Source organism: Ranitomeya imitator, chromosome 6, assembly GCF_032444005.1.
Source record: "Ranitomeya imitator isolate aRanImi1 chromosome 6, aRanImi1.pri, whole genome shotgun sequence".
NCBI lineage: Eukaryota > Metazoa > Chordata > Amphibia > Anura > Dendrobatidae > Ranitomeya > Ranitomeya imitator.
Genome location: NC_091287.1, coordinates 43,562,230 through 43,586,787, shown reverse-complemented (window position 1 = coordinate 43,586,787; position 24,558 = coordinate 43,562,230). Strand labels below are relative to the sequence as shown.

At 44.0% G+C, this 24,558-nt stretch overlaps 1 protein-coding gene across 1 annotated transcript in view; it reads left to right on the top strand.

Moving 5' to 3' along the window:
- C6H10orf67 (chromosome 6 C10orf67 homolog) overlaps nucleotides 1–24,558 on the top strand; it is a 148,785-nt gene that overhangs the window by 98,501 nt on the left and 25,726 nt on the right. The window contains exons 10-12 of the mRNA XM_069729559.1: nucleotides 18,465–18,599; nucleotides 19,754–19,839; nucleotides 21,505–21,570. Coding sequence (XP_069585660.1) covers nucleotides 18,465–18,599; nucleotides 19,754–19,839; nucleotides 21,505–21,570 — 287 coding nt within the window. The remainder of the gene's footprint in view (nucleotides 1–18,464; nucleotides 18,600–19,753; nucleotides 19,840–21,504; nucleotides 21,571–24,558) is intronic.

Here is a 24,558-nt window from a genome sequence, read left to right as displayed (position 1 = left end):
CGAGACAATCTAATTTTAATTTAATTTACCTTTATATTTTGTTAATTGATAATAATAAGCTATTAACATTTCTATTTTAGAAACCATTGTTACTGTGCTGCATTTTTTCCACACCTACCGAAAACTTTTTCACAGTGCTGAATATACTTACTTCTGAAGAGTCAACAGTGGCCAATACAAGAAGGACTGAAATCTTAAGGATGCTAACAGCGCCATTTTTGTGCCTGTCAAGTAGACGGCTTCATAGACAAGTGTCTGAATAAGAAAAGTAACAGCAGCTGACAGGAGAGGTGACAGCTCAGTGCAGAGAAGACAGGGTCACCATGAACGGCTCCAATAGATTTGAAAGTTCAGTTCAGGCAGATTATAGATCCTGCTTTCAATGCAAAGTGAGAGAACGCCTTTGTTCTGACTCTTTGATGTCTTCTTTTTCTTTACACAACCGTATGATACTCAGATATCATTTTATTCTATAGATAATACTATAAAAGTAATGTCATTTTTTTCAGACTTCCGAGGAACAAACTTTAGAGTGTTATATACAAGGGGAAGGGTAGTGAGATAGAAAAAAAAATATGAACTGCCTCTTTAAAGTATAAACAGTATTTTTTATTTTTTCCAGCATTTTATAAAATTTTTGATTTTAGAAATCTCTGAAGAAAATCTAAATATTCATAACTATATATCAACAGTATATATAAACATATATATATATATATATGCACATCTATATAATTGTCTAAGGGTCACTTCCGTCTGTCTGTCCGTCTTTCTGTCTGTCATGGATATTTATTGGTCGCGGCTTCTGTCTATCATGGAAATCCAAGTCCCTGATTGGTCGTGGCAAAACGCCCACGACCATTGCCACGACCAATCAGCGACGGGCACAGTCCGCCGGCAAAATGGCCGCTCCTTCCTCCCCGCAGTCAGTGCCCGCTCCTTCCTCCCCGCAGTCAGTGCCCGCTCCATACTCCCCTCCAGTCAGCCCTCACTCAGGGTTAATGCCAGCATTAATGGACCGCGGTGTAACGCACTCCATTAACGCAGCTATTAACCGTGTGTAACCAACTTTTTACTATTGATGCTGTGTATGCAGCATCAATAGTAAAAAGATCTAATGTTACAAATAATAATTAAAAAAAAGTTATTCTCACCCTCCGACGTCGCGCCCTGTCCTCGGCAGTGCAAGCAGCAGGTTCCGGTGCCAAGGATGCTATGCGAGAAGGACCTGCCATGACGTCACGGTCATGTGACCATGACGTCATCACAGGTCCTGCGCTCATACCAACCCTGGGACCGGAAGCTGCCGCGTGCACCGCACACAGGCGTCAGGACTACAAGGGGCCTTCAGAAGGTGAGTATGTGTTTATTTTTTATTTTAAGTCTTTTTTAACCTGTTACATACGTGGCTGGGCAGTATACTATGTGTCTGTGCTGTATACTATGTCGCTGTGCAATATACTACGTGGCTGGGCAATATACTATGTGGCTGGGCAATATACTACGTGGCTGGGCAATATACTACGTGGCTGGGCAATATACTACGTGACTGGGCAATATACTACGTGGCTGGGCAATATACTACGTGGCTGGGCAATATACTACGTGGCTGGGCAATATACTACGTGGCTGGGCAATATACTACGTGGCTGGGCAACATACGTGGCTGGGCAATATACTACGTGGCTGGGCAACATACTACGTGGCTGGGCAACATACTATGTGGCTGGGCAATATACGGTACTATGTGGTTGGGCAATATACTACGTGGCTGGGCAATATACTACGTGGTTGGGCAATATACTACGTGGCTGGGCAATATACTACGTGGCTGGGCAATATACTACGTGGCTGGGCAACATACAACGTGGCTGGGCAACATACTACGTGGCTGGGCAATATACTACGTGGTTGGGCAATATACTACGTGGCTGGGCAATATACTACGTGGGTTGTGCAATATACTACGTGGACATGCATATTCTAGAATATCCGATGCGTTAGAATCGGGCCACCATCTAATATATATATATATATATATATATATATATATATATACTCTTTATATATGAATTATTTATAAATAAATCATTATTTGTGAATCATTTGATTTTTTTCATAGATTTCTGAAATCAAACATTTTATAAATTGGTAGAAAAAAATAAAAAATACTGTTTATACTTTAAAGAGGCAGTTCATATATTATTCTATCCCTGTACCCCTCCCTTTGTATATCACACTAAACTTCTCTCATATGTGTGTACTCCATTTAATGTCTCCTCTGTGCCTATGTTCAGAATTTATCTTCATTGCCTTTATGCCTTTATGCTTTGCTATCACACCTAAGATGTGGCAGTACAATACTATATGAGCAGCTAGAGCTAATACCATTTCTATCTGCTGCCAGAACACTGTGATTAACCTTATTTCTATATTCTCCTAAATAACTTAGTATAATATAAGTATACAATCAGGAGGTAGAACTGTCATCTTCCACATTATAAATGCATAACAGATGTCATGCAGTCATCATCGGTAACTGTGATAGAAGTTTCTACCTCCCCATGTGGATAGCTTCAGTGCTAATACGTTAGGGGACCAGAGGCTGAATAAATTAAAACAAAAAATCCCCAGACTGCTACGTTAATTGAGACTGTTTGCCAAAATTAGTGGAAAGAAGATATTGAAAAGTTCCTCTGGTCATAAACTGGGGTTGAAGTTATCATTTTTTTTATAGTGACTTATTTTATTATTTGTTTGTTTTTGTAGGATGTTCCCAGTATGCATTGTTTAGTACCTACAATAGTGGTCCATATAAGGGACAACCAGTGAACCAGTCTATGGTCGTAAGTGGACAAGGCTCTACGTACACCATGAGCATGACTGAAGCTAGGCATACACATTAGATGACTTTCGGGCGATTGATCGGACGACAGGCATCTTAGCTGTCTCTCCCATAAATAGAGGCGCTCCTGTGTTCTCTATGAGAAAGCTGCCAACTGACACGTTAGCCAGCGGCTTATCTCCAGGTGATCAATGCACTGGGAAGTCCGAAAATCAGATATGTGTGGAAGTGGAGCTAGGACCATGGGTTACTCGGGCTGGGTCCGGTGGTCATTAAAGGGGTAGTCACGGTGGCTGTGACCCGGTCCGTGGCCCTGGATGTCCAAGTTAAAGGGAAGGTCTTTAAAGGGGTTGTTTTGGAAAAAATAAAGAATGTTCGTGAAGCCACCTGTGGTATTCGGTCAGAGATGACCGACGCTGCTTAACCCCTTCCCGACCTTTGACGCATACGCTGCGTCATGAAAGTCGGTGCCATTCCGACCCATGACGCAGCATATGCGTCATGGAAAGATCGCGTCCCTGCAGGCCGGGTGAAAGGGTTAACTCCCATTTCACCCGATCTGCAGGGACAGGGGGAGTGGTAGTTTAGCCCAGGGGGGGTGGCTTCACCCCCTCGTGGCTACGATCGCTCTGATTGGCTGTTGAAAGTGAAACTGCCAATCAGAGCGATTTGTAATATTTCACCTAAAAAACTGGTGAAATATTACAATCCAGCCATGGCCGATGCTGCAATATCATCGGCCATGGCTGGAAACACTTATGTGCACCCACCCCACCCCTCCGATCGCCCCCCCAGCCCCCCGATCTGTGGTCCGCTCCCCTCCGTCCTGTGCTCCGCTCCCCCGTCCTCCTGTCCGCTTCCCCGTGCACCAATCACACCCCCTGTGCTGCAATCAAACCCCCCCGCACTCCGATCCCCCCCCCCGCACACAGCGACCCCCCCCGTGCTCCGATCCACCCCCCCCGCACAGCGATCCCTCACCCCGTGCTCCAATCCTTCCCCGTGCTCCAATCCTCCCTCCCGTGTTCCGATCCACCCCCCCCATGATCCGATCCACCCCCCCGTGCTCCGACGCCCCCCCCGTGCCCTGATCTCCCCCCCCTTATACTTACCTGGCCGCCCGAGGTCCGTCCGTCTTCTTTCCTGGGCGCCGCCATCTTCCAAAATGGCGGGCGCATGTGCAGTGCGCCCGCCGAATCTGCCGGCCGGCAGATTCGTTCCAGAGTGAATTTTGATCACTGAGATATATCCTATCTCAGTGATCAAAATAAAAAAAATAGTAAATGACCCCCCCCTTTGTCACCCCCATAGATAGGGACAATAAAAAAAATAAAGAATTTTTTTTTTTTTCACTAAGGTTGGGGTAAGAACTAGGGTTAGGGTTAGCGGTAGGGTTAGGGGTAGGGTTAGGGTTAGGGGTAGGGTTAGGGTTAGGGGTAGGGTTAGGGGTAGGGGTAGGGTTAGGGCTAGGGTTAGGGGTAGGGGTAGGGTTAGGGGTAGGGTTAGGGCTAGGGTTAGGGTTTCGGTATGTGCACACGTATTCTGGTCCTATGCGGATTTTTCCGCAGCGGATTTGAAAAATCCACAGTGCTAAACCGCTGCCGATTTATCGTGGATTTAACGCGGTTTTTCTGCGCATTTCACTGCGGTTTTACAACTGCGATTTTCTATTGGAGCAGTTCTAAAACCGCTGCGGAATCCGCAGAAAGAAGTGACATGCTGCGGAATGTAAACCGCTGCGTTTCCGTGCAGTTTTTCCGCAGCATGTGTACAGCGATTTTTGGTTCCCATAGGTTCACATTGAACTGTAAACTCATGGGAAACTGCTGCGGATCCGCAGCGTTTTCCGCAGCGTGTGCACATACCTTTAGAATTAGGCTATGTGCACACGGTGCGGATTGGCCGCTGCGGATCCGCAGCAGTGTTCCATCGGGTTTACAGTACCATGTAAACATATGGAAAACCAAATCCGCTGTGCCCATGGTGCAGAAAATACCGCGCGGGAACGCTGCGTTGTATTTTCCGCAGCATGCCAATTCTTTGTGCGGATTCCGCAGCGTTTTACACTTGTTCCTCAATAGGAATCCACAGGTGAAATCCGCACAAAAAACACTGGAAATCCACGGTAAATCCACAGGTAAAACGCAGTGCCTTTTACCCGCGGATTTTTCAAAAATGATGCTGAAAAATCTCATACGAATCCGCAACGTTGGCACATAGCCTTAGAGTTGGGTTGGAATTAGGGTTGTGGTTAGGGTTAGGGGTGTGTTGGGGTTAGGGTTGTGGTTAGGGGTGTGTTGGGGTTAGGGTTGTGATTAGGGTTACGGCTACAGTTGGGATAAGGGTTAGGGGTGTGTTGGAGGTAGAATTGAGGGGTTTCCACTGTTTAGGCACTTCAGGGGGTCTCCAAACGCAACATGGCGCCACCATTGATTCCAGCCAATCTTGTATTCAAAAATTCAAATGGTGCTCCCTCACTTCCGAACCCCGACGTGTGCCCAAACAGTGGTTTACCCCCACATATGGGGTACCAGCATACTCAGGACAAACTGCGCAACAATTACTGGGGTCCAATTTCTCCTGTTACCCTTGAGAAAATAAAAAATTGCTTGCTAAAACATCATTTTTGAGGAAAGAAAAATGATTTTTTATTTTCACGGCTCTGCGTTGTAAACGTCTGTGAAGCACTTGGGGGTTCAAAGTGCTCACCACATATCTAGATAAGTTCCTTGGGGGGTCTAGTTTCCAAAATGGGGTCACTTGTGGGGGGTTTCTACTGTTTAGGCACACCAGGGGCTCTGCAAACGCAACGTGACGCCCGCAGACCATTCCATCAAAGTCTGCATTTCAAAAGTCACTACTTCCCTTCTGAGCCCCCACGTGTGCCCAAACAGTGGTTTACCCCCACACATGGGGCATCAGCGTACTCAGGAGAAACTGGACAACAACTTTTGTGGTCCAATTTCTCCTGTAACCCTTGGGAAAATAAAAAATTCTGGGCTAAAAAATTATTTTTGAGGAAAGAAAACGTATTTATTATTTTCACGGCTCTGCGTTATAAACTTCTGTAAAGCACTTGGGGGTTGAAAGTGCTCACCACACATCTAGATAAGTTCCTTTGGGGGTCTAGTTTCCAAAATGGGGTCACTTGTGGGGGGTTTCTACTGTTTAGGCACACCAGGGGCTCTGCAAACGCAATGTGACGCCCGCAGACCATTCCATCAAAGTCTGCATTTCAAAAGTCACTACTTCCCTTCTGAGCCCCCACGTGTGCCCAAACAGTGGTTTACCCCCACACATGGGGCATCAGCGTACTCAGGAGAAACTGGACAACAACTTTTGTGGTCCAATTTCTCCTGTAACCCTTGGGAAAATAAAAAATTCTGGGCTAAAAAATTATTTTTGAGGAAAGAAAACGTATTTATTATTTTCACGGCTCTGCGTTATAAACTTCTGTAAAGCACTTGGGGGTTGAAAGTGCTCACCACACATCTAGATAAGTTCCTTTGGGGGTCTAGTTTCCAAAATGGGGTCACTTGTGGGGGGTTTCTACTGTTTAGGCACACCAGGGGCTCTGCAAACGCAATGTGACGCCCGCAGACCATTCCATCAAAGTCTGCATTTCAAAAGTCACTACTTCCCTTCTGAGCCCCCACGTGTGCCCAAACAGTGGTTTACCCCCACACATGGGGTATCAGCGTACTCAGGAGAAACTGGACAACAACTTTTGTGGTCCAATTTCTCCTGTAACCCTTGGGAAAATAAAAAATTCTGGGCTAAAAAATTATTTTTGAGGAAAGAAAACGTATTTATTATTTTCACGGCTCTGCGTTATAAACTTCTGTAAAGCACTTGGGGGTTGAAAGTGCTCACCACACATCTAGATAAGTTCCTTTGGGGGTCTAGTTTCCAAAATGGGGTCACTTGTGGGGGGTTTCTACTGTTTAGGCACACCAGGGGCTCTGCAAACGCAATGTGACGCCCGCAGACCATTCCATCAAAGTCTGCATTTCAAAAGTCACTACTTCCCTTCTGAGCCCCCACGTGTGCCCAAACAGTGGTTTACCCCCACACATGGGGTATCAGCGTACTCAGGAGAAACTGGACAACAACTTTTGTGGTCCAATTTCTCCTGTAACCCTTGGGAAAATAAAAAATTCTGGGCTAAAAAATTATTTTTGAGGAAAGAAAACGTATTTATTATTTTCACGGCTCTGCGTTATAAACTTCTGTAAAGCACTTGGGGGTTGAAAGTGCTCACCACACATCTAGATAAGTTCCTTTGGGGGTCTAGTTTCCAAAATGGGGTCACTTGTGGGGGGTTTCTACTGTTTAGGCACACCAGGGGCTCTGCAAACGCAATGTGACGCCCGCAGACCATTCCATCAAAGTCTGCATTTCAAAAGTCACTACTTCCCTTCTGAGCCCCCACGTGTGCCCAAACAGTGGTTTACCCCCACACATGGGGTATCAGCGTACTCAGGAGAAACTGGACAACAACTTTTGTGGTCCAATTTCTCCTGTAACCCTTGGGAAAATAAAAAATTCTGGGCTAAAAAATTATTTTTGAGGAAAGAAAACGTATTTATTATTTTCACTGCTCTGTGTTATGAACTTCTGTGAAGCACTTGGGGGTTCAAAGTGCTCACCTCACATCTAGATAAGTTCCTTTCGGGGTCTAGTTTCCAAAATGGGGTCACTTGTGGGGGGTTTCTACTGTTTAGCCACATCAGGGGCTCTGCAAACGCAACGTGACGCCCGCAGAGCATTCCATCAAAGTCTGCATTTCAAAACGTCACTACTTCACTTCCGAGCCCCAGCATGTGCCTAAACAGTGGTTTACCCCCACATATGGGGTATCCGCGTACTCAGGAGAAACTGGACAACAACTTTTGGGGTCAAATTTCTCCTGTTACCCTTGGGAAAATAAAAAATTGCGGGCTAAAATTCATTTTTGAGAAAATAATTTTTTTTTTTTATTTTCATGGCTCTGCGTTATAAACTTCTGTGAAGCACTTGAGGGTTCAAAGTGCTCACTACACATCTAGATTAGTTCCTTTGGGGGTCTAGTTTCCAAAATGGGGTAATTTGTGGGGGATCTCCAATGTTTAGGCACACAGGGGCTCTCCAAACGCGACATGGTGTCCGCTAATGATTGGAGATAATTTTCCATTTAAAAAGCCAAATGGCGTGCCTTCCCTTCTGAGCCCTGCCGTGCGCCCAAACAGTGGTTTACCCCCACATATGGGGTATCTGCATACTCAGGACAAACTGGACAACAACATTTGTGGTCCAATTTCTCCTATTACCATTGGCAAAATAGGAAATTCCAGGCTAAAAAATCATTTTTGAGAAAAGAAAAATTATTTTTTATTTTCATGGCTCTGCATTATAAACTTCTGTGAAGCACCTGGGGGTTTAAAGTGCTCAGTATGCATCTAGATAAGTTCCTTGGGGGGTCTAGTTTCCAAAATGGGGTCACTTGTGGGGGAGCTCCATTGCATAGGCACACAGGGGCTCTCCAAATGCGACATGGTGTCCGCTAACAATTGGAGCTAATTTTCCATTCAAAAAGTTAAAAGGCGCGCCTTCCCTTCCGAGCCCTGCCGTGTGCCCAAACAGTGGTTTACCCCCACATATGAGGTATCGGCGTACTCGGGAGAAATTGCTCAACAAATTTTAGGATCCATTTTATCCTATTGCCTATGTGAAAATGAAAAAATTGAGGCGAAAATAAATTTTTTGTGAAAAAAAAGTACTTTTTCCTTTTTACGGATCAATTTGTGAAGCACCTGAGGGTTTAAAGTGCTCACTAGGCATCTAGATAAGTTCCTTGGGGGGTCCAGTTTCCAAAATGGGGTCACTTGTGGGGGAGCTCCAATGTTTAAGCACACAGGGTCTCTCCAAACGCGACATGGTGTCCGCTATCGATGGAGATAATTTTTCATTCAAAAAGTCAAATGGCGCTCCTTCCCTTCCGAGCCTTACCATGTGCCCAAACAGTGGTTTACCCCCACATGTGAAGTATCGGTGTACTCAGGAGAAATTGCCAAACAAATTTTAGGATCCATTTTATCCAGTTGTCCATGTGAAAATGAAAAAATTGAGGCTAAAAGAATTTTTTTGTGAAAAAAAAGTACTTTTTCATTTTTACGGATCAATTTGTGAAGCACCTGGGGATTTAAAGGGCTCACTATGCATCTAGATAAGTTCCTTGGGGCGTCTAGTTTCCAAAATGGGGTCACTTGTGGGGGAGCTCCAATTTTTAGGCACACGGGGGCTCTCCAAATGTGACATGGTGTCCGCTAAAGAGTGCAGCCAATTTTTCATTCAAAAAGTCAAATGGCGCTCCTTCCCTTCCAAGCCCTGCCGTGCGCCCAAACAGTGGTTTACCCCCACATATGAGGTATCAGCGTACTCAGGACAAATTGGACAACAACGTACGTGGTTCAGTTTCTCCTTTTACCATTGGGAAAATAAAAAAATTGTTGCTGAAAAATCATTTTTGTGACTAAAAAGTTAAATGTTCATTTTTTCCTTCCATGTTGCTTCTGCTGCTGTGAAGCACCTGAAGGGTTAATAAACTTCTTGAATGTGGTTTTGTGCACCTTGAGGGGTGCAGTCTTTAGAATGGTGTCACTTTTGGGTATTTTCAGCCATATAGACCCCTCAAACTGACTTCAAATGTGAGGTGGTCCCTAAAAAAAATGGTTTTGTAAATTTCGTTGTAAAAATGAGAAATCGCTGGTCAAATTTTAACCCTTATAACTTCCTAGCAAAAAAAAATTTTGTTTCCAAAATTGTGCTGATGTAAAGTAGACGTGTGGGAAATGTTATTTATTAACTATTTTGTGTCACATAACTCTCTGGTTTAACAGAATAAAAATTCAAAATGTGAAAATTGCGAAATTTTCAAAATTTTCGCCAAATTTCCGTTTTTATCACAAATAAACACAGAATTTATTGACCTAAATTTACCACTAACATGAAGCCCAATATGTCACGAAAAAACAATCTCAGAACCGCTAGGATCCATTGAAGCGTTCCTGAGTTATTACCTCATGAAGGGACACTGGTCAGAATTGCAAAAAACGGCAAGGTCTTTAAGGTCAAAATAGGCTGGGTCATGAAGGGGTTAAAGGGGTCCACTGGGGATGATATTATTGCAGCAGGGATGGTATGGTTTCCCACAGATGAAGCTTAGTCCCCAGGACTCCCGGTGTAGTGGCAAGGATGACAGATGGTGTAGTGCCAGAAAGAATTGAAGGACACAAGGTTGCAGTCTCTTTTACCTTTTACTGGTACTATGCAAGCACAGTCCAGGGTACCGGTAACATGATGGTGAAGTCCGGCCAGCCTGGAAGCAATTTGGAGTCCCTTTAGCCAGGTGGGGTTGGAAGCCTTTCTTACTGCGCTGTAGTGTGCGTCCCTTGCTGCCTGAGGCTTCACACAAAGTCCTCTCTCTCTGTCCTATATGTAGGACAGTATCCATATGGCAGGCAACTCAAGCCTTTTTACAGGTGTCCAAACTTGTGGTGACTCCAGGCTCTATAAGCTGCTGTGCCTTCGGGTGTAGTTGTGGACAGGCGACTTGAAATCCCCTGCCCTCCAGTTTCTGCTGTGGGGCATACAGTCCCACACATCCTCGGACTCCCGGTGTCCGGTTCCTGCGCTTCAGCATGGAGGGAGCTCAGTCACAGCTCCCCTCCAGCACCTCACTTCTCCTGTGCTCCTTCTCCCCTCACACTTTCCTATAGACTGCTCTGTCAGGAGCTGCAGAACCAGCCGTCTGCTCAGCTCCAGCTCTCCTCTTCACTCTCTCCAGACTGACTGACTGACTAACTCCTCCTCCAGCCAGAATATATATAGGGACGCTCCCCTGAAACCGGGTCTAGAGCTCCCCCTTCTGGCCTGGAGTCAGAACATGTTGTGTTGTGGATTCTGTTTTTGGGCTCCCTCTGGTGGTTACAGATGGTACTGGGTGACTTGTGTTCTCTGCGGTCTCTGGTGTCCACCTGTTCTATCAGGATATGGGAGTTTCCTATTTAACCTGGCTTTCTTGTCATTTCCTCGCCGGCGATCAATGTAATCAGTGTGTCTTGTTACCTCTGCTTTCCGCTTCTGTAATCTTCAGGACAAGCTAAGTTTTTGATTTTCCTGTTCCACGTTTTGCTTTATTTTTGTTTTAATCCAGCTTGCAGTTATGTGATTCCTTGTTGCTGGTTGCTCTAATGGGCTGATATTACTCCTCATGTTCCATGAGTTGGCACATGAGTTCAAGTAATTTCAGGATGGTTTTTTGTAGGGTTTTTCGCTCACCGCGCAGTTCACTTTTGTATCCTCTGCTATCTAGTTTTAGCGGGCCTCATTTTGCTGAATCTGTTTTCATAACTACGTATGTGCTTTCCTCTCATTTCACCGTCATTACATGTGGGGGGCTGCTATTTCTGTGGGGTGTTTCTCTGGAGGCAAGAGAGGTCTTTGTTTCTTCTAATAGGGGAAGCTAGTCCTTCGGCTGGCGCGAGACGTCTAAGAATCATCGTAGGCACGTTCCCCGGCTACTGCTAGTTGTGTGAATTAGGTTCAGGATCGCGGTCAGCTCAGTTTCCATCACCCTAGAGCTTGTTCTGTTTTTTGTGCTTGTCCTTTTGTGATCCCCTGCCACTGGGATCATGACAGTATCGCCGGCCAAAAAGTGATAATCGTATTGGCTGAAGTAGGAGGAAAAGTAGTCTGAGGAAGTTTTTTTTTTTTTTTTTTTCCTTCCCTCAGAGTTTGCTGCCTAGCCTTAATTGCAGCCGGGCTGCGTCTTACCTCCTCTTAATCCTTGAATGGCTCTGACCTCAGCTGTCTATCATGGACGTACAGAGTTTGGCTTCCAGCCTGAATAATCTTGCTGCTAAGGTTCAAAATATACAAGATTTTGTTGTACATGCTCCTATGTCTGAACCTAGAATTCCTATCCCAGAGTTTTTTTCTGGAGATAGATCTCGTTTTCTGAATTTTAGGAACAATTGCAAGTTGTTTCTTTCTTTGAAATCTCGCTCCTCTGGAGACCCTGCTCAGCAAGTCAAGATTGTAATATCTTTCCTGCGGGGTGACCCTCAGAATTGGGCATTTGCATTGGCACCAGGGGATCCTGCGTTGCTCAATGTGGATGCGTTTTTTCTGGCATTGGGTTTGCTCTATGAGGAACCTAACCTAGAGATTCAGGCTGAAAAAGCTTTATTGGCTCTCTCTCAGGGGCAAGATGAAGCAGAAATATATTGTCAGAAATTTCGGAAATGGTCGGTGCTTACTCAGTGGAATGAGTGCGCCCTGGCTGCAAAATTCAGAGATGGCCTTTCTGAGGCCATTAAAGATGTTATGGTGGGGTTCCCTGCGCCTACAGGTCTGAATGAGTCTATGACTATGGCTATTCAGATAGATCGGCGTTTACGGGAGCGCAAACCTGTGCACCATTTGGCGGTGTCTTCTGAACAGGCACCTGAGACAATGCAATGTGATAGAATTCAGTCCCGAAGTGAACGGCAAAACTATAGGCGGAAAAATGGGTTGTGTTTTTATTGTGGTGATTCAGCTCATGTTATATCAGCATGCTCTAAACGCACAAAAAAGGTTGATAAGTCTGTTGCCATTAGTACTTTACAGTCTAAGTTCATTCTGTCTGTGACTCTGATTTGTTCATTATCAGCCATTTCCGTCGATGCCTATGTGGATTCAGGCGCTGCCCTGAGTCTTATGGATTGGTCATTTGCCAACCGCTGTGGGTTTAGTCTGGAGCCTCTGGAAGTCCCTATTCCTTTGAAAGGAATTGACTCTACACCTTTGGCTATGAATAAACCTCAGTACTGGACACACGTGACCATGCGTATGACTCCCGTTCATCAGGAGGTGATTCGCTTCCTGGTACTGTATAATTTACATGATGTCTTAGTGCTTGGTCTGCCATGGTTACAAACTCATAACCCAGTCTTGGACTGGAAAACGATGTCTGTGTTAAGCTGGGGATGTCAGGGGGTTCATGATGATGCACCTCCGATTTCTATCGCTTCATCTACTCCTTCTGAGGTTCCTGTATTTTTGTCTGATTATCGGGATGTTTTTGAGGAGCCTAAGCTCAATTCGCTTCCTCCTCACAGGGATTGCGATTGTGCTATAGATTTGATTCCTGGCAGTAAATTTCCTAAAGGTCGTTTGTTCAATCTGTCAGTGCCAGAGCACACTGCTATGCGGGATTATGTTAAGGAGTCCTTGGACATATCCGTCCATCTTCGTCTCCTTTGGGAGCAGGTTTTTTTTTCGTGGCCAAAAAAGATGGTTCCTTGAGGCCTTGTATAGATTACCGTCTTTTGAATAAGATTACGGTCAAATATCAGTATCCTTTGCCATTGTTGACTGATTTGTTCGCTCGCATTAAGGGGGCTAAATGGTTCACTAAGATTGATCTTCGGGGTGCGTATAATCTTGTGCGGATTAAGCAGGGTGAGAGTGGAAAACCGCATTTAATACGCCTGAGGGACATTTTGAGTATTTGGTGATGCCTTTTGGACTTTCTAATGCTCCTTCTGTCTTCCAGTCCTTTATGCACGATATTTTCCGTGAATATCTGGATAAATTTATGATTGTGTATTTGGATGATGTTTTGGTTTTTTCTGATGACTGGGAGTCCCATGTTCAGCAGGTCAGGAAGGTGTTTCAGGTCCTGCGGGCCAATTCTTTGTTTGTAAAAGGTTCAAAGTGTCTCTTTGGAGTCCAGAAGATTTCTTTTTTGGGGTATATTTTTTCCCCTTCTACTATTGAGATGGATCCCGTCAAGGTTCAAGCTATTTGTGACTGGACGCAGCCTACATCTCTTAAGAGTCTACAGAAGTTCTTGGGCTTTGCTAATTTTTATCGTCGTTTCATAACTAATTTTTCTAGTGTTGTTAAGCCTTTGACGGATCTGACTAAGAAGGGTGCTGATGTTGCTGATTGGTCTCCTGCGGCCGTGGAGGCCTTTCAGGAACTTAAGCGCCGGTTTTCTTCTGCTCCTGTGTTGCGTCAGCCAGATGTTTCGCTTCCTTTTCAGGTTGAGGTTGATGCTTCTGAGATTGGAGCGGGGGCGGTTTTGTCACAGAGAAGCTCCGATTGCTCGGTGATGAAGCCATGTGTGTTCTTTTCTAGAAAGTTTTCGCCCACTGAGCGGAATTATGATGTAGGTAATCGGGAGCTTTTGGCCATGAAGTGGGCATTTGAGGAGTGGCGTCATTGGCTTGAGGGTGCTAGACATCGTGTGGTGGTCTTGACTGATCACAAAAATCTGATTTACCTTGAGTCTGCCAAGCGTCTGAATCCTAGACAGGCTCGTTGGTCACTGTTTTTCTCCCGTTTCGATTTTGTGGTTTCATACCTGCCAGGTTCAAAGAATGTGAAGGCGGATGCTCTTTCTAGGAGTTTTGTGCCTGATTCCCCTGGAAATTCTGAGCCCACTGGTATCCTTAGGGATGGGGTGATTTTGTCGGCTGTCTTCCCAGACTTGCGACGTGCTTTGCAGGAGTTTCAGGCGGATAAACCTGATCGTTGTCCGCCTGAAAGACTGTTTGTTCCGGATAATTGGACCAGTAGAGTCATCTCCGAGGTCCATTCTTCTGCGTTGGCAGGTCATCCTGGAATATTTGGTACTAGAGACTTGGTGGCCAGGTCTTTTTGGTGGCCTTCCTTGTCGAGGGATGTGCATTCTTTTGTGCAGTCTTGTGAAGTTTGCGCTCGGGCTAAGCCTTGCTGTTCTCGGGCCAGTGGATTGTTGTCACCTTTCCTATCCCGAAGAGGCCTTGGACGCACATTTCCATGGACTATATTTCGGATCTCCCTGTCTCTCAAAAAATGTCCGTCATCTGGGTTGTGTGTGACCGCTTTTCTAAGATGGTTCATCTGGTACCCTTGCCTAAGTTACCTTCCTCCTCTGAGTTGGTCCCTCTGTTTTTTCATAACGTGGTTCGTTTGCATGGGATTCCGGAGAACATTGTTTCTGACAGGGGATCCCAGTTTGTGTCTAGATTTTGGCGGACGTTCTGTGCTAAGATGGGCATTGATTTGTCCTTTTCGTCTGCATTCCATCCTCAGACGAATGGCCAGACGGAACGAACTAATCAGACCTTGGAAACTTATTTAAGGTGTTTTGTTTCTGCTGATCAAGATGACTGGGTTACCTTTTTGCCGCTTGCCGAATTTGCCCTTAATAATCGGGCTAGTTCTGCTACCTTGGTTTCTCCTTTCTTTTGTAATTCGGGGTTTCATCCTCGTTTTTCCTCTGGTCAGGTGGAGCCTTCTGATTGTCCTGGAGTGGACATGGTGGTGGATAGGTTGCATGAGATTTGGAGTCATGTGGTGGACAATTTGAAGTTGTCCCAGGAGAGGGCTCAGCAGTTTGCTAATCGCCGTCGCCGCGTGGGTCCTCGACTTCGTGTTGGGGACTTGGTGTGGTTGTCTTCTCGTTTTGTTCCTATGAAGGTCTCTTCTCCTAAGTTCAAGCCTCGGTTCATCGGTCCCTATAGGATCTTGGAAATTCTTAACCCTGTGTCGTTTCGTTTGGATCTCCCGGCATCGTTTGCTATTCATAATGTGTTCCATCGGTCGTTGTTGCGGAAGTATGAGGTACCTGTTGTTCCTTCGCTTGAGCCTCCTGCTCCGCTGCTGGTGGAGGGAGAATTGGAGTATGTTGTGGAGAAGATCTTGGATTCTCGTGTTTCCAGACGGAAACTTCAGTATTTGGTCAAGTGGAAGGGTTATGGTCAGGAGGATAATTCTTGGGTGGTTGCCTCTGATGTTCATGCTGCTGATTTGGTCCGTGCATTTCATAGGGCTCATCCTGGTCGCCCTGGTGGTTCTCGTGAGGGTTCGGTGACCCATCCTCAAGGGGGGGGTACTGTTGTGGATTCTGTTTTTGGGCTCCCTCTGGTGGTTACAGATGGTACTGGGTGACTTGTGTTCTCTGCGGTCTCTGGTGTCCACCTGTTCTATCAGGATATGGGAGTTTCCTATTTAACCTGGCTTTCTTGTCATTTCCTCGCCGGCGATCAATGTAATCAGTGTGTCTTGTTACCTCTGCTTTCCGCTTCTGTAATCTTCAGGACAAGCTAAGTTTTTGATTTTCCTGTTCCACGTTTTGCTTTATTTTTGTTTTAGTCCAGCTTGCAGTTATGTGATTCCTTGTTGCTGGTTGCTCTAGTCGGCTGATATTACTCCTCATGTTCCATGAGTTGGCACATGAGTTCAAGTAATTTCAGGATGGTTTTTTGTAGGGTTTTTCGCTGACCGCGCAGTTCACTTTTGTATCCTCTGCTATCTAGTTTTAGCGGGCCTCATTTTGCTGAATCTGTTTTCATAACTACGTATGTGCTTTCCTCTCATTTCACCATCATTACATGTGGGGGGCTGCTATTTCTGTGGGGTGTTTCTCTGGAGGCAAGAGAGGTCTTTGTTTCTTCTAATAGGGGAAGCTAGTCCTTCGGCTGGCGCGAGACGTCTAGGAATCATCGTAGGCACGTTCCCCGGCTACTGCTAGTTGTGTGAATTAGGTTCAGGATCGCGGTCAGCTCAGTTTCCATCACCCTAGAGCTTGTTCTGTTTTTTGTGCTTGTCCTTTTGTGATCCCCTGCCATTGGGATCATGACAATGTTGCATGTATGTGTTACCTGTCAAAGGGATCCTTGTCACTTCCAGGCATGGGATCACCCTCTCCGAGAGGAAGGCAATACCACTGTGGTACCGGAACTCCTGTGGTGCCACAGAAGCAGAGGCAGTGTGATGTCCTAGTGCCATGATCCTGGGTTGGAACCCTTGAGCCTGTGTTTTGTGGACGGAATACTGTTGGGTGTGTAGGTTCTGTTATTCTTTCTGCAGTCTGACTAGCATAACACAGGTGTTCATATGGATGTGACACATACCACCTACCTATGTGCTGCACAGACCCCCCTACAGGACAGCAGTATTTCCTTACAACAGTGATCTTTTTCTGCAGAATAATGTCCCTGTCGCCTCAAAATAACTGTTCAGGAAATGGACTGAGAAACCTGGCAAAGATCTCCAGGTGATGACTATGTTGCCAAACTCCCCTGATCTTAATCTGATTGAGCATTCGTGGGATGTGCTGGACAGACAAGTCCCATCCATGGAGTTTCCATACCACAAAACATTTTCAGTGGTTTTATGAAGTCCATGCTTCGACAGGTTGGAACTGTTTCTGCAGCACAAATGGGACCTTCAGCCCACAATATCACGTTTTAAGTCTATATCTTATATAAAGGTAGAGAGAGAGAGATGGAATTATTAAAAAAAACATGCCATCCTGACATTCCCAACAGTATTTTGAATGGCATTTGTTCTTTCACCAGATTTTTTACACCTAATATGATAGCAGCATAATGTAGAGATAGAGACACTGATTCCAGCAATGTGTCACTGCTTGCTGTATTTGTCATAAAATCACTGTTTTATCAGCAGAAGATTATCACTAGAGGGCTAGTGAACCTGCTGTCATGTAGTTCTCCATATTCATGAGCTCTGGATAACCATGCCCGCACCACTAATTGGCAGCTTTCTGCCTATGCACAGTGTACACAGAAATTGATCTATCAGTGGTGTGGGCGGGGTTATAAAGAGCTCAACATTCAGAGAACTGCGAGATCTGCACCAGAGAAAACAGTGATTTTATCAAAACTGCAGCAAACAGCCAAGTAAGGCTACGTTCACATTGGCGTTCCGCCAATGTGCGTCGCTGTTGCGCCGGCGACGCAGCGGCGACGCGCCCCTATGTTTAACATAGGGGACGCGTGCGTCGTTTTGGTGGCGTTTTTCGCCACGTGCGTCGTTTCCGACGCTAGCGTCGGACGCAAGAAAACGCTACATGTAGCATTTTCTGTGCGTCCGATTTTCGTCGGAAAACGACGCACGCGTCGCAAAACGCGCGCGTTTTTGCGCTCGTTTGCGCGCGTTTTAGCGTGCGTCGCGCGTTGCGTCGCCGACGCACGGCGGCGCAACGCTAATGTGAACGTAGCGGCTGCGATATATCGCTGGAATCAGAGTCTCTGCGTCTACATCACAGTGCTCTCAGATGGGCTAGGAAAAACCAGGTGACAAATTCCCTTTAAGGCTGTGTGCACACGTTGCTGATTTTTCACGTTTTTTTCGCGATAAAAACGCTATGAAACCGCAAAAAAGCAGCATACAATATGCATCCCATCATTTTGAATGAATTCTGCATGTTTTGTGCACATGATGCGTTTTTTTCCGCGAAAAAAACACATCACGGTAAAAAACGCTGCATGTTCATTAATTTTGCGGGGTTTTTTTTGCGGATTTCCCACTATAAAATCCATTGGGAAATGTCCGGAAAAAAACGCACCAAAACGCGCAAAAAACGCATGCAGATTTCTTGCAGAAAATTTCAGGTTTTTCTCAGGAATTTTCTGCAAGAAATCCTGAACGTGTGCACATAGCCTTATAGTGCTGAACCTTGTGAGCAGCAAACCGTCTCCAGTGCTCAACATGGTGAATCTGGCTAAAATGTCCAGATCAGACATGATGTTTTTTTCCCAACACTTTTTAATAAACACATTTTCTTTTTTTATTGTTCCAGCAAGCACAACGACAAAAGGAGAAAGAAGAAAAAACGCTGCTGGAAATCCAAAGACAAAAACAGGAATTGCTCCTGGAAGAAGAACGGCTGAACAAAATGAAGGAGAAACTTAAGACCCCAAAGGTCGACATAAATGTGAGTCTTCGATTAATCCTCAGCAAATACTAATGTGCAGAAGATACAAAAGTAGAATTTGGGTTATAGTTATCAGTTTTCTAGGAACAGAAAATTGGAAAGTTCATGGCTAATATTCATGGGGTATAAGCCTAAGGGTGTGTCCACACTATGTTGTTTTTGGCTGCCAGAAATGTCCATTTTTCATTTTTCAGGAGCTCTCCTTTTCTCTGCCATTTTGTAAACCTGAAGCGCCTTTTTTAGCATAATTTGGTCATGTCCTTAGGCTACGTTCACATTAGCGTTTTGCAGGGCTGCGTCGGGCGCACCCGCGGCGACGCATGCGTCATGCTCCCCTATATTTAACATGGGGGCGCATGGACATGCGTTGTCTGGCGTTTTGTGACGCATGCGTCATTTTTGGCGCAAGCGTCAGGGCGCAGAGGACGCAGCAAGTTGCATTTTTTTGCGTCCAAAATCATGCCAAAAAAGGACGCATGTGTCACAAAACAATGCGTTTTGCATGCGTTTTTGTTTGAGTTGTGCGTTGCGTCGCCGACGCAGCAGCGCACAACGCAAATGTGAACGTAGCCTTAGCTCTTTTTTGACCGTTTCAGTTCTCACTCTTTAGGTCAAATTCATTATTGCGTCTGCTCCTTTTTTTTGTCTAGTTTCTGGTATTTTTCGCTGTTTTTTATTTGCACCATATTCTTTTAATTTCTATCTTCTTAAAGTTTATTTTATATCTTTGCCGTTGTGGGTTTGGTTAGAGGGTTTTCCAGATGATTTGTTTTTTTATCGATTCATCAATTGAGTCTCCAAATTTTTGTGCAAATGATCTCAAGTCCTAAGGCTTTAGCGATTTTCTGGGCACTTTAAATTTTTACACACAATATGAAACATTTTAGCAGAACATGCAACTTTTTGCTCTAAAAAGGTGCAAAAAAAGTAGAGCTTTTTTTAACTTATGATTTTTGTCAAAATTCCTGAACTACAAGAAGAAGAAAACAAAAAAAACATCAATGAATACCAGAAAAAAGCACAAAAAAAAATCAGTGACTTAAAATAAAAACAGAAATGGTGACTAAGGTCCTTTGTGCATTATATCCTGCATACTTGTCCCGGTGTTCCAGTTTATCTCTACCTGGCATAAAAAAAATTCTCTATGTTATCAGAACGTGAACGCAGACAGAGATCAGCTACAAGCACAGATCGCAAAGCTTCTAAGTGTGAATGGAGAGGATGCAAAAACCATAGAAAGGTATAGAAATTGCGCCAAAAGTTTTGTATTTTAGATACTTTTCGTGTCTTGATAGACAGTTTTAAAAAGTATGTCAAAAAAGGGGAAGGGCACAAAAAGTTGTTCAGGACTTGATATTAATGACCTATCCTCACAATAGCACAGTTGAAAGGTGACATACAGAATAGCGACGGCCAAATCTATCTTTTCGCGTAAGCCACTGTAATAAATTTGGTGCATTTTCTCCCTTATTCAGTGCCGACCATGGTAATAAGAACGTTTCCATAAATGGATAATGTTTGTATGATTTTTTTTTTTTATTGTAAAGGTGCCCATTATTTTTTCTGATATCCAAAAACGTTAGAATACCTGTCACCCAAAGGAAATGTATTGGTGTATATGTTGGTCTGGGTCTAGAACCAAAATTCTTTTTACAGCAGTCCAATGGTTTTTAATAAATTGTTTTTGAGCCATTTCATCCTGATCATAGCAAATACATTGGATTGGGAATAGGTCACTTGTAGAGCATAGATGGTCTCCTGTAGAGCATAGATGGTCTCCTGTAGAGCATAGATGGTCTCCTGTAGAGCATAGATGGTCTCCTGTAGGGCATAGATGGTCACCTGTAGAGCATAGATGGTCACCTGTAGAGCATAGATGGTCTCCTGTAGAGCATAGATGGTCTCCTGTAGAGCATAGATGGTCTCCTGTAGGGCATAGATGGTCACCTGTAGAGCATAGATGGTCACCTGTAGAGCATAGATGGTCACCTGTAGAGCATAGATGGTCTCCTGTAGAGCATAGATGGTCTCCTGTAGGGCATAGATGGTCACCTGTAGGGCATAGATGGTTGCCTTTAGAGCATAGATGGTCTTCTGTAGAGCATTGATGGTCTCCTGTAGAGCATAGATGGTCGCCTTTAGAGCATAGATGGTCGCCTTTAGAGCATAGATGGTCGCCTGGAGAGCATAGATGGTCTCCTGTAGAACTTAGATGGTCTCCTGTAGAGCATAGATGGTCTCCTGTAGAGCATAGATGGTCTCCTGTAGAGCATAGATGGTCTCCTGTAGAGCATAGATGGTCGCCTGTAGAGCATAGATGGTCGCCTGTAGATCATAGTTGGCTGCCTGTAGAGCATAGTTGGCCACCTGTAGAGCATAGTTGGTCACCTGTAGATCATAGATGGTTGCCTGTAGAGCATATATGGTTGCCTATAGAGCATAGTTGGCCACCTGTAGAGCATAGTTGGCCACCTGTAGAGCAGTATGGGAGAAGCTCCAAGGGACTGAAGCTTGTTGGATCCAGTGACTCGTCCAGCTTCAGATTGACATGTGCATGCTTTAAAGCAAAGAATGCCACTTCGTGCCCAGGAAATCGGCCACCTCTGATAGATTACAAAGGCGGTTGGTGTGCTAAGCAAAGAGCTGTAAAGTAGACAATTAAAAATCTCTCCGTTATTGAGAACGGACAAGATTTTTAGTAAGGCGTAAATTGCAAAGTTGCTTTTTTTTTATTACAAGCACTTTGCAATTTTAACCCTTTAAGAACTTGAGGCAACCAGTTTTTTTAAAAAAAGAGCATAGCGGCGCGTTGTTTGCATTATTTCAGATAATATTAGTCATTGCAATAGCCTATAATTAAAAGGAGAACTCTTCAAATCTCCATATGACATTTTCTTATTTTTAGATTGCAAAAGGAACTGGAGAGACTCAATAAAACCTGGGAAAAGAAATTTGATATTCTAAAACAAAGGTAAGAGTCATCTTTATTACATACATTTACATTATATATGCAGCACATGTGTCAATCTGTGGCCCACGGGTCAAATCTGGAAGGCAGCTCTCCCACTCCCGTCCTGCAGCCTGAAGGAGCTGCGCCATAGACAGACACGTGCCCGCTGCACCGTGAATGTAATGTTACTTGCCCAGTCGGAGCAGGGATTCCTCACACGCACTGCTCTCCTGGGCTGAACATTACAGCACTGTAGGTTTTCTTAAATTTTCATTCCATACCACTTGTTTTTGCCTTTCTTGAGGTTTTTTATGTCAGTCTTGTCCAATTGCTAGTGTGCTTAAGTTTTACTTGATTTCTTCAAGATCCAAAAGTTGCCATCTTAAAAGGCACCAGAGAAAGACCCCCAGCATCACCCCCGCATCCCCCTCACCTTCTATCCCATACACACGTTCTGAATCAAAGCACACTACAGTAGGAATGGGGTCCATCGGAAGAGATAACAGCTATGGATCTCAGTGTTACGGTAGTCTGGGGTGGTCAAGGTCTACGCTCCACAATTTGTGGAAATCCACAAACCATTGCTGGATGGTGATGATGTGTCTGAAATCGTAATAATAATCAGAATTTGTTTTTATTGCCTGACTTGAACTGGACAAATAAACTACTGATTGGTGGTTGTTTCTCCTTGAAAGTTTAATAAATAACCATTGTTGCTTTATTTTTTTTTATAATTTTCTAAAGTCAATATACCGGTATATGTAAATGTGTATATGATCTCCAAATCCACCTACAGATGTGTCCTTTTCATGAAACCCGATCACTTATGTAATACATTGTTTTTCTTATGTGCATTTTATCAAAAACTAAAAGGAACCTGTCAGTGACTGGATGCGTCTCTTTTTGCTTTACCATTTTCTGTAAGTAATAACTTTATTTTCAAGTTTTTTGGTAGTTTTTTTGTTTTTGAGCTCTTGATTTTTTTTTTCTTTTTGAGATGTATTATTTTGGGACACGTATAATAACATTTATTTTTTTTATTTTTTTTGTAAAATGTAAAAAAGTCTACTTATCTGTTTTTTCTTATGTTTATTGAACATTATACCTTACATGCTATCTTTATTGCACAGGAAACTTTGATTATGGAGATAGCATTTTATATTTTTTTTTTTTTTTGTAATCATTTTCTTTTTTTATTTACTGTAATTCACTCTTTTCACTTTTACAGACACTAAACAATCAGCATTCTGTTAAACTCCTGGGGAATAGCGTTGTAAGCAGGCCCCTGTTAATAGTGTGAGTTGTAGCATAGATGGTCACCTGTAGAGTATAGATAGCCACCTGTAGAGCATAGATGGTTGCTTGTAGAGCCTCTATGGTTGCCTATAGAGCATAGTTGGCCACCTATACAAAGAAAAGAACACAGTACCTACCGTCAAATATGGTGGAGGTTTAAAGATGTTTTGGGGTTGCAAGGCATAATGAAATCTTAAGATTACCAAAGGATTTTGGGTCGCAATGTAGTGCCCAGTGTCAGAAAGCTGGGTTTGCATCCTAGGTCACGGGTCTTCCAGCAGGACAACAACCCAAAAATACTTCAAGAAGTACCCAGAAATGGATGGAAACAAAGAACTGAAGAGTTCTGAAGTGGCCAGCAATGAGTCCGTATTTAATTTCCATTGAACACCAGTGGAGAGATCCTAAAATTGCTGTTGGTTGGGGAAACGTGCCCTTCAAATATGAGAGACCTGGAGCAGTTTGTAAAAACAGTGGTCCAAAATATCAGTTAAGAGGTGTAAGAAGCTTGTTGATGGTTCTAGGAAGCGATTAACTGCACTTATTTATTCCAAAGGGCGTGCAACCAAATATTAAGTTGAGGGTGCCAACAATTTTGTCCGACCCATTTTTGTAGTTTTGTGTGAAATAATGACCAATTTGCTCTTTTTTCTGATATTTTTGTGTTGTTCCAATACACACAAAGGAAATAAACGTGTATAACAAAATGTGTAATTGCAATACTTTTCTGGGAGAAATACTTCCTTTTCTGTAGAAACTACAGTACAGACCAAAAGTTTGGACACACCTTCTCATTTAAAGATTTTTCTGTATTTTCATGACTACGAAAATTGTACATTCACACTGAAGGCATCAAAACTATGAATTAACACATGTGGAATTATATACTTAACAAAAAAGTGTGAAACAACTGAAATTATGTCTTATATTCTAGGTTCTTCAAGGTAGCCACCTTTTGCTTTGATGACTGCTTTGCACACACTTGGCATTCTCTTGATGAGCTTCAAGAGGTAGTCACCGGGAATGGTTTTCACTTCACAGGTGTGCCCTGTCAGGTTTAATATGTGGAATTTCTTGCCTTATAAATGAGGTTGGGACCATCAGTTGTGTTGTGCAGAAGTCTGGTGGATACACAGCTGATAGTCCTACTGAATAAACTGTTAAGAAAAAAGCAGCTAAGTAAAGAAAAACGAGTGGCCATCATTACTTTAAGAAATGAAGGTCAGTCAGTCCAAAAAATTGGGAAAACTTTGAAAGTGTCCCCAAGTGTAGTGGCAAAAACCATCAAGCGCTACAAAGAACCTGGCTCACATGAGGACCGCCCCAGGAAAGGAAGACCAAGAGTCACCTCTGCTTCTGAGGATAAGTTTATCCGAGTCACTAGCCTCAGAAATCGCAGGTTAACAGCAGCTCAGATTAGAGACCAGGTCAATGCCACACAGAGTTCTAGCAGCAGACACTTTGTGCAGCATGCCTTCATGGTAAAATAGCTGCTGGGAAACCACTGCTAAGGACAAGCAACAAGCAGAAGAGACTTGTTTGGGCTAAAGAACACAAGGAATGGACATTAGACCAGTGGAAATCTGTGCTTTGGTCTGATGAGTCCAAATTTGAGATCTTTGGTTCCAACCACCGTGTCTTTGTGCAACGCAGAAAAGGTGAACGGATGGACTCTACATGCCTGGTTCCCACCGTGAAGCATGGAGGAGGAGG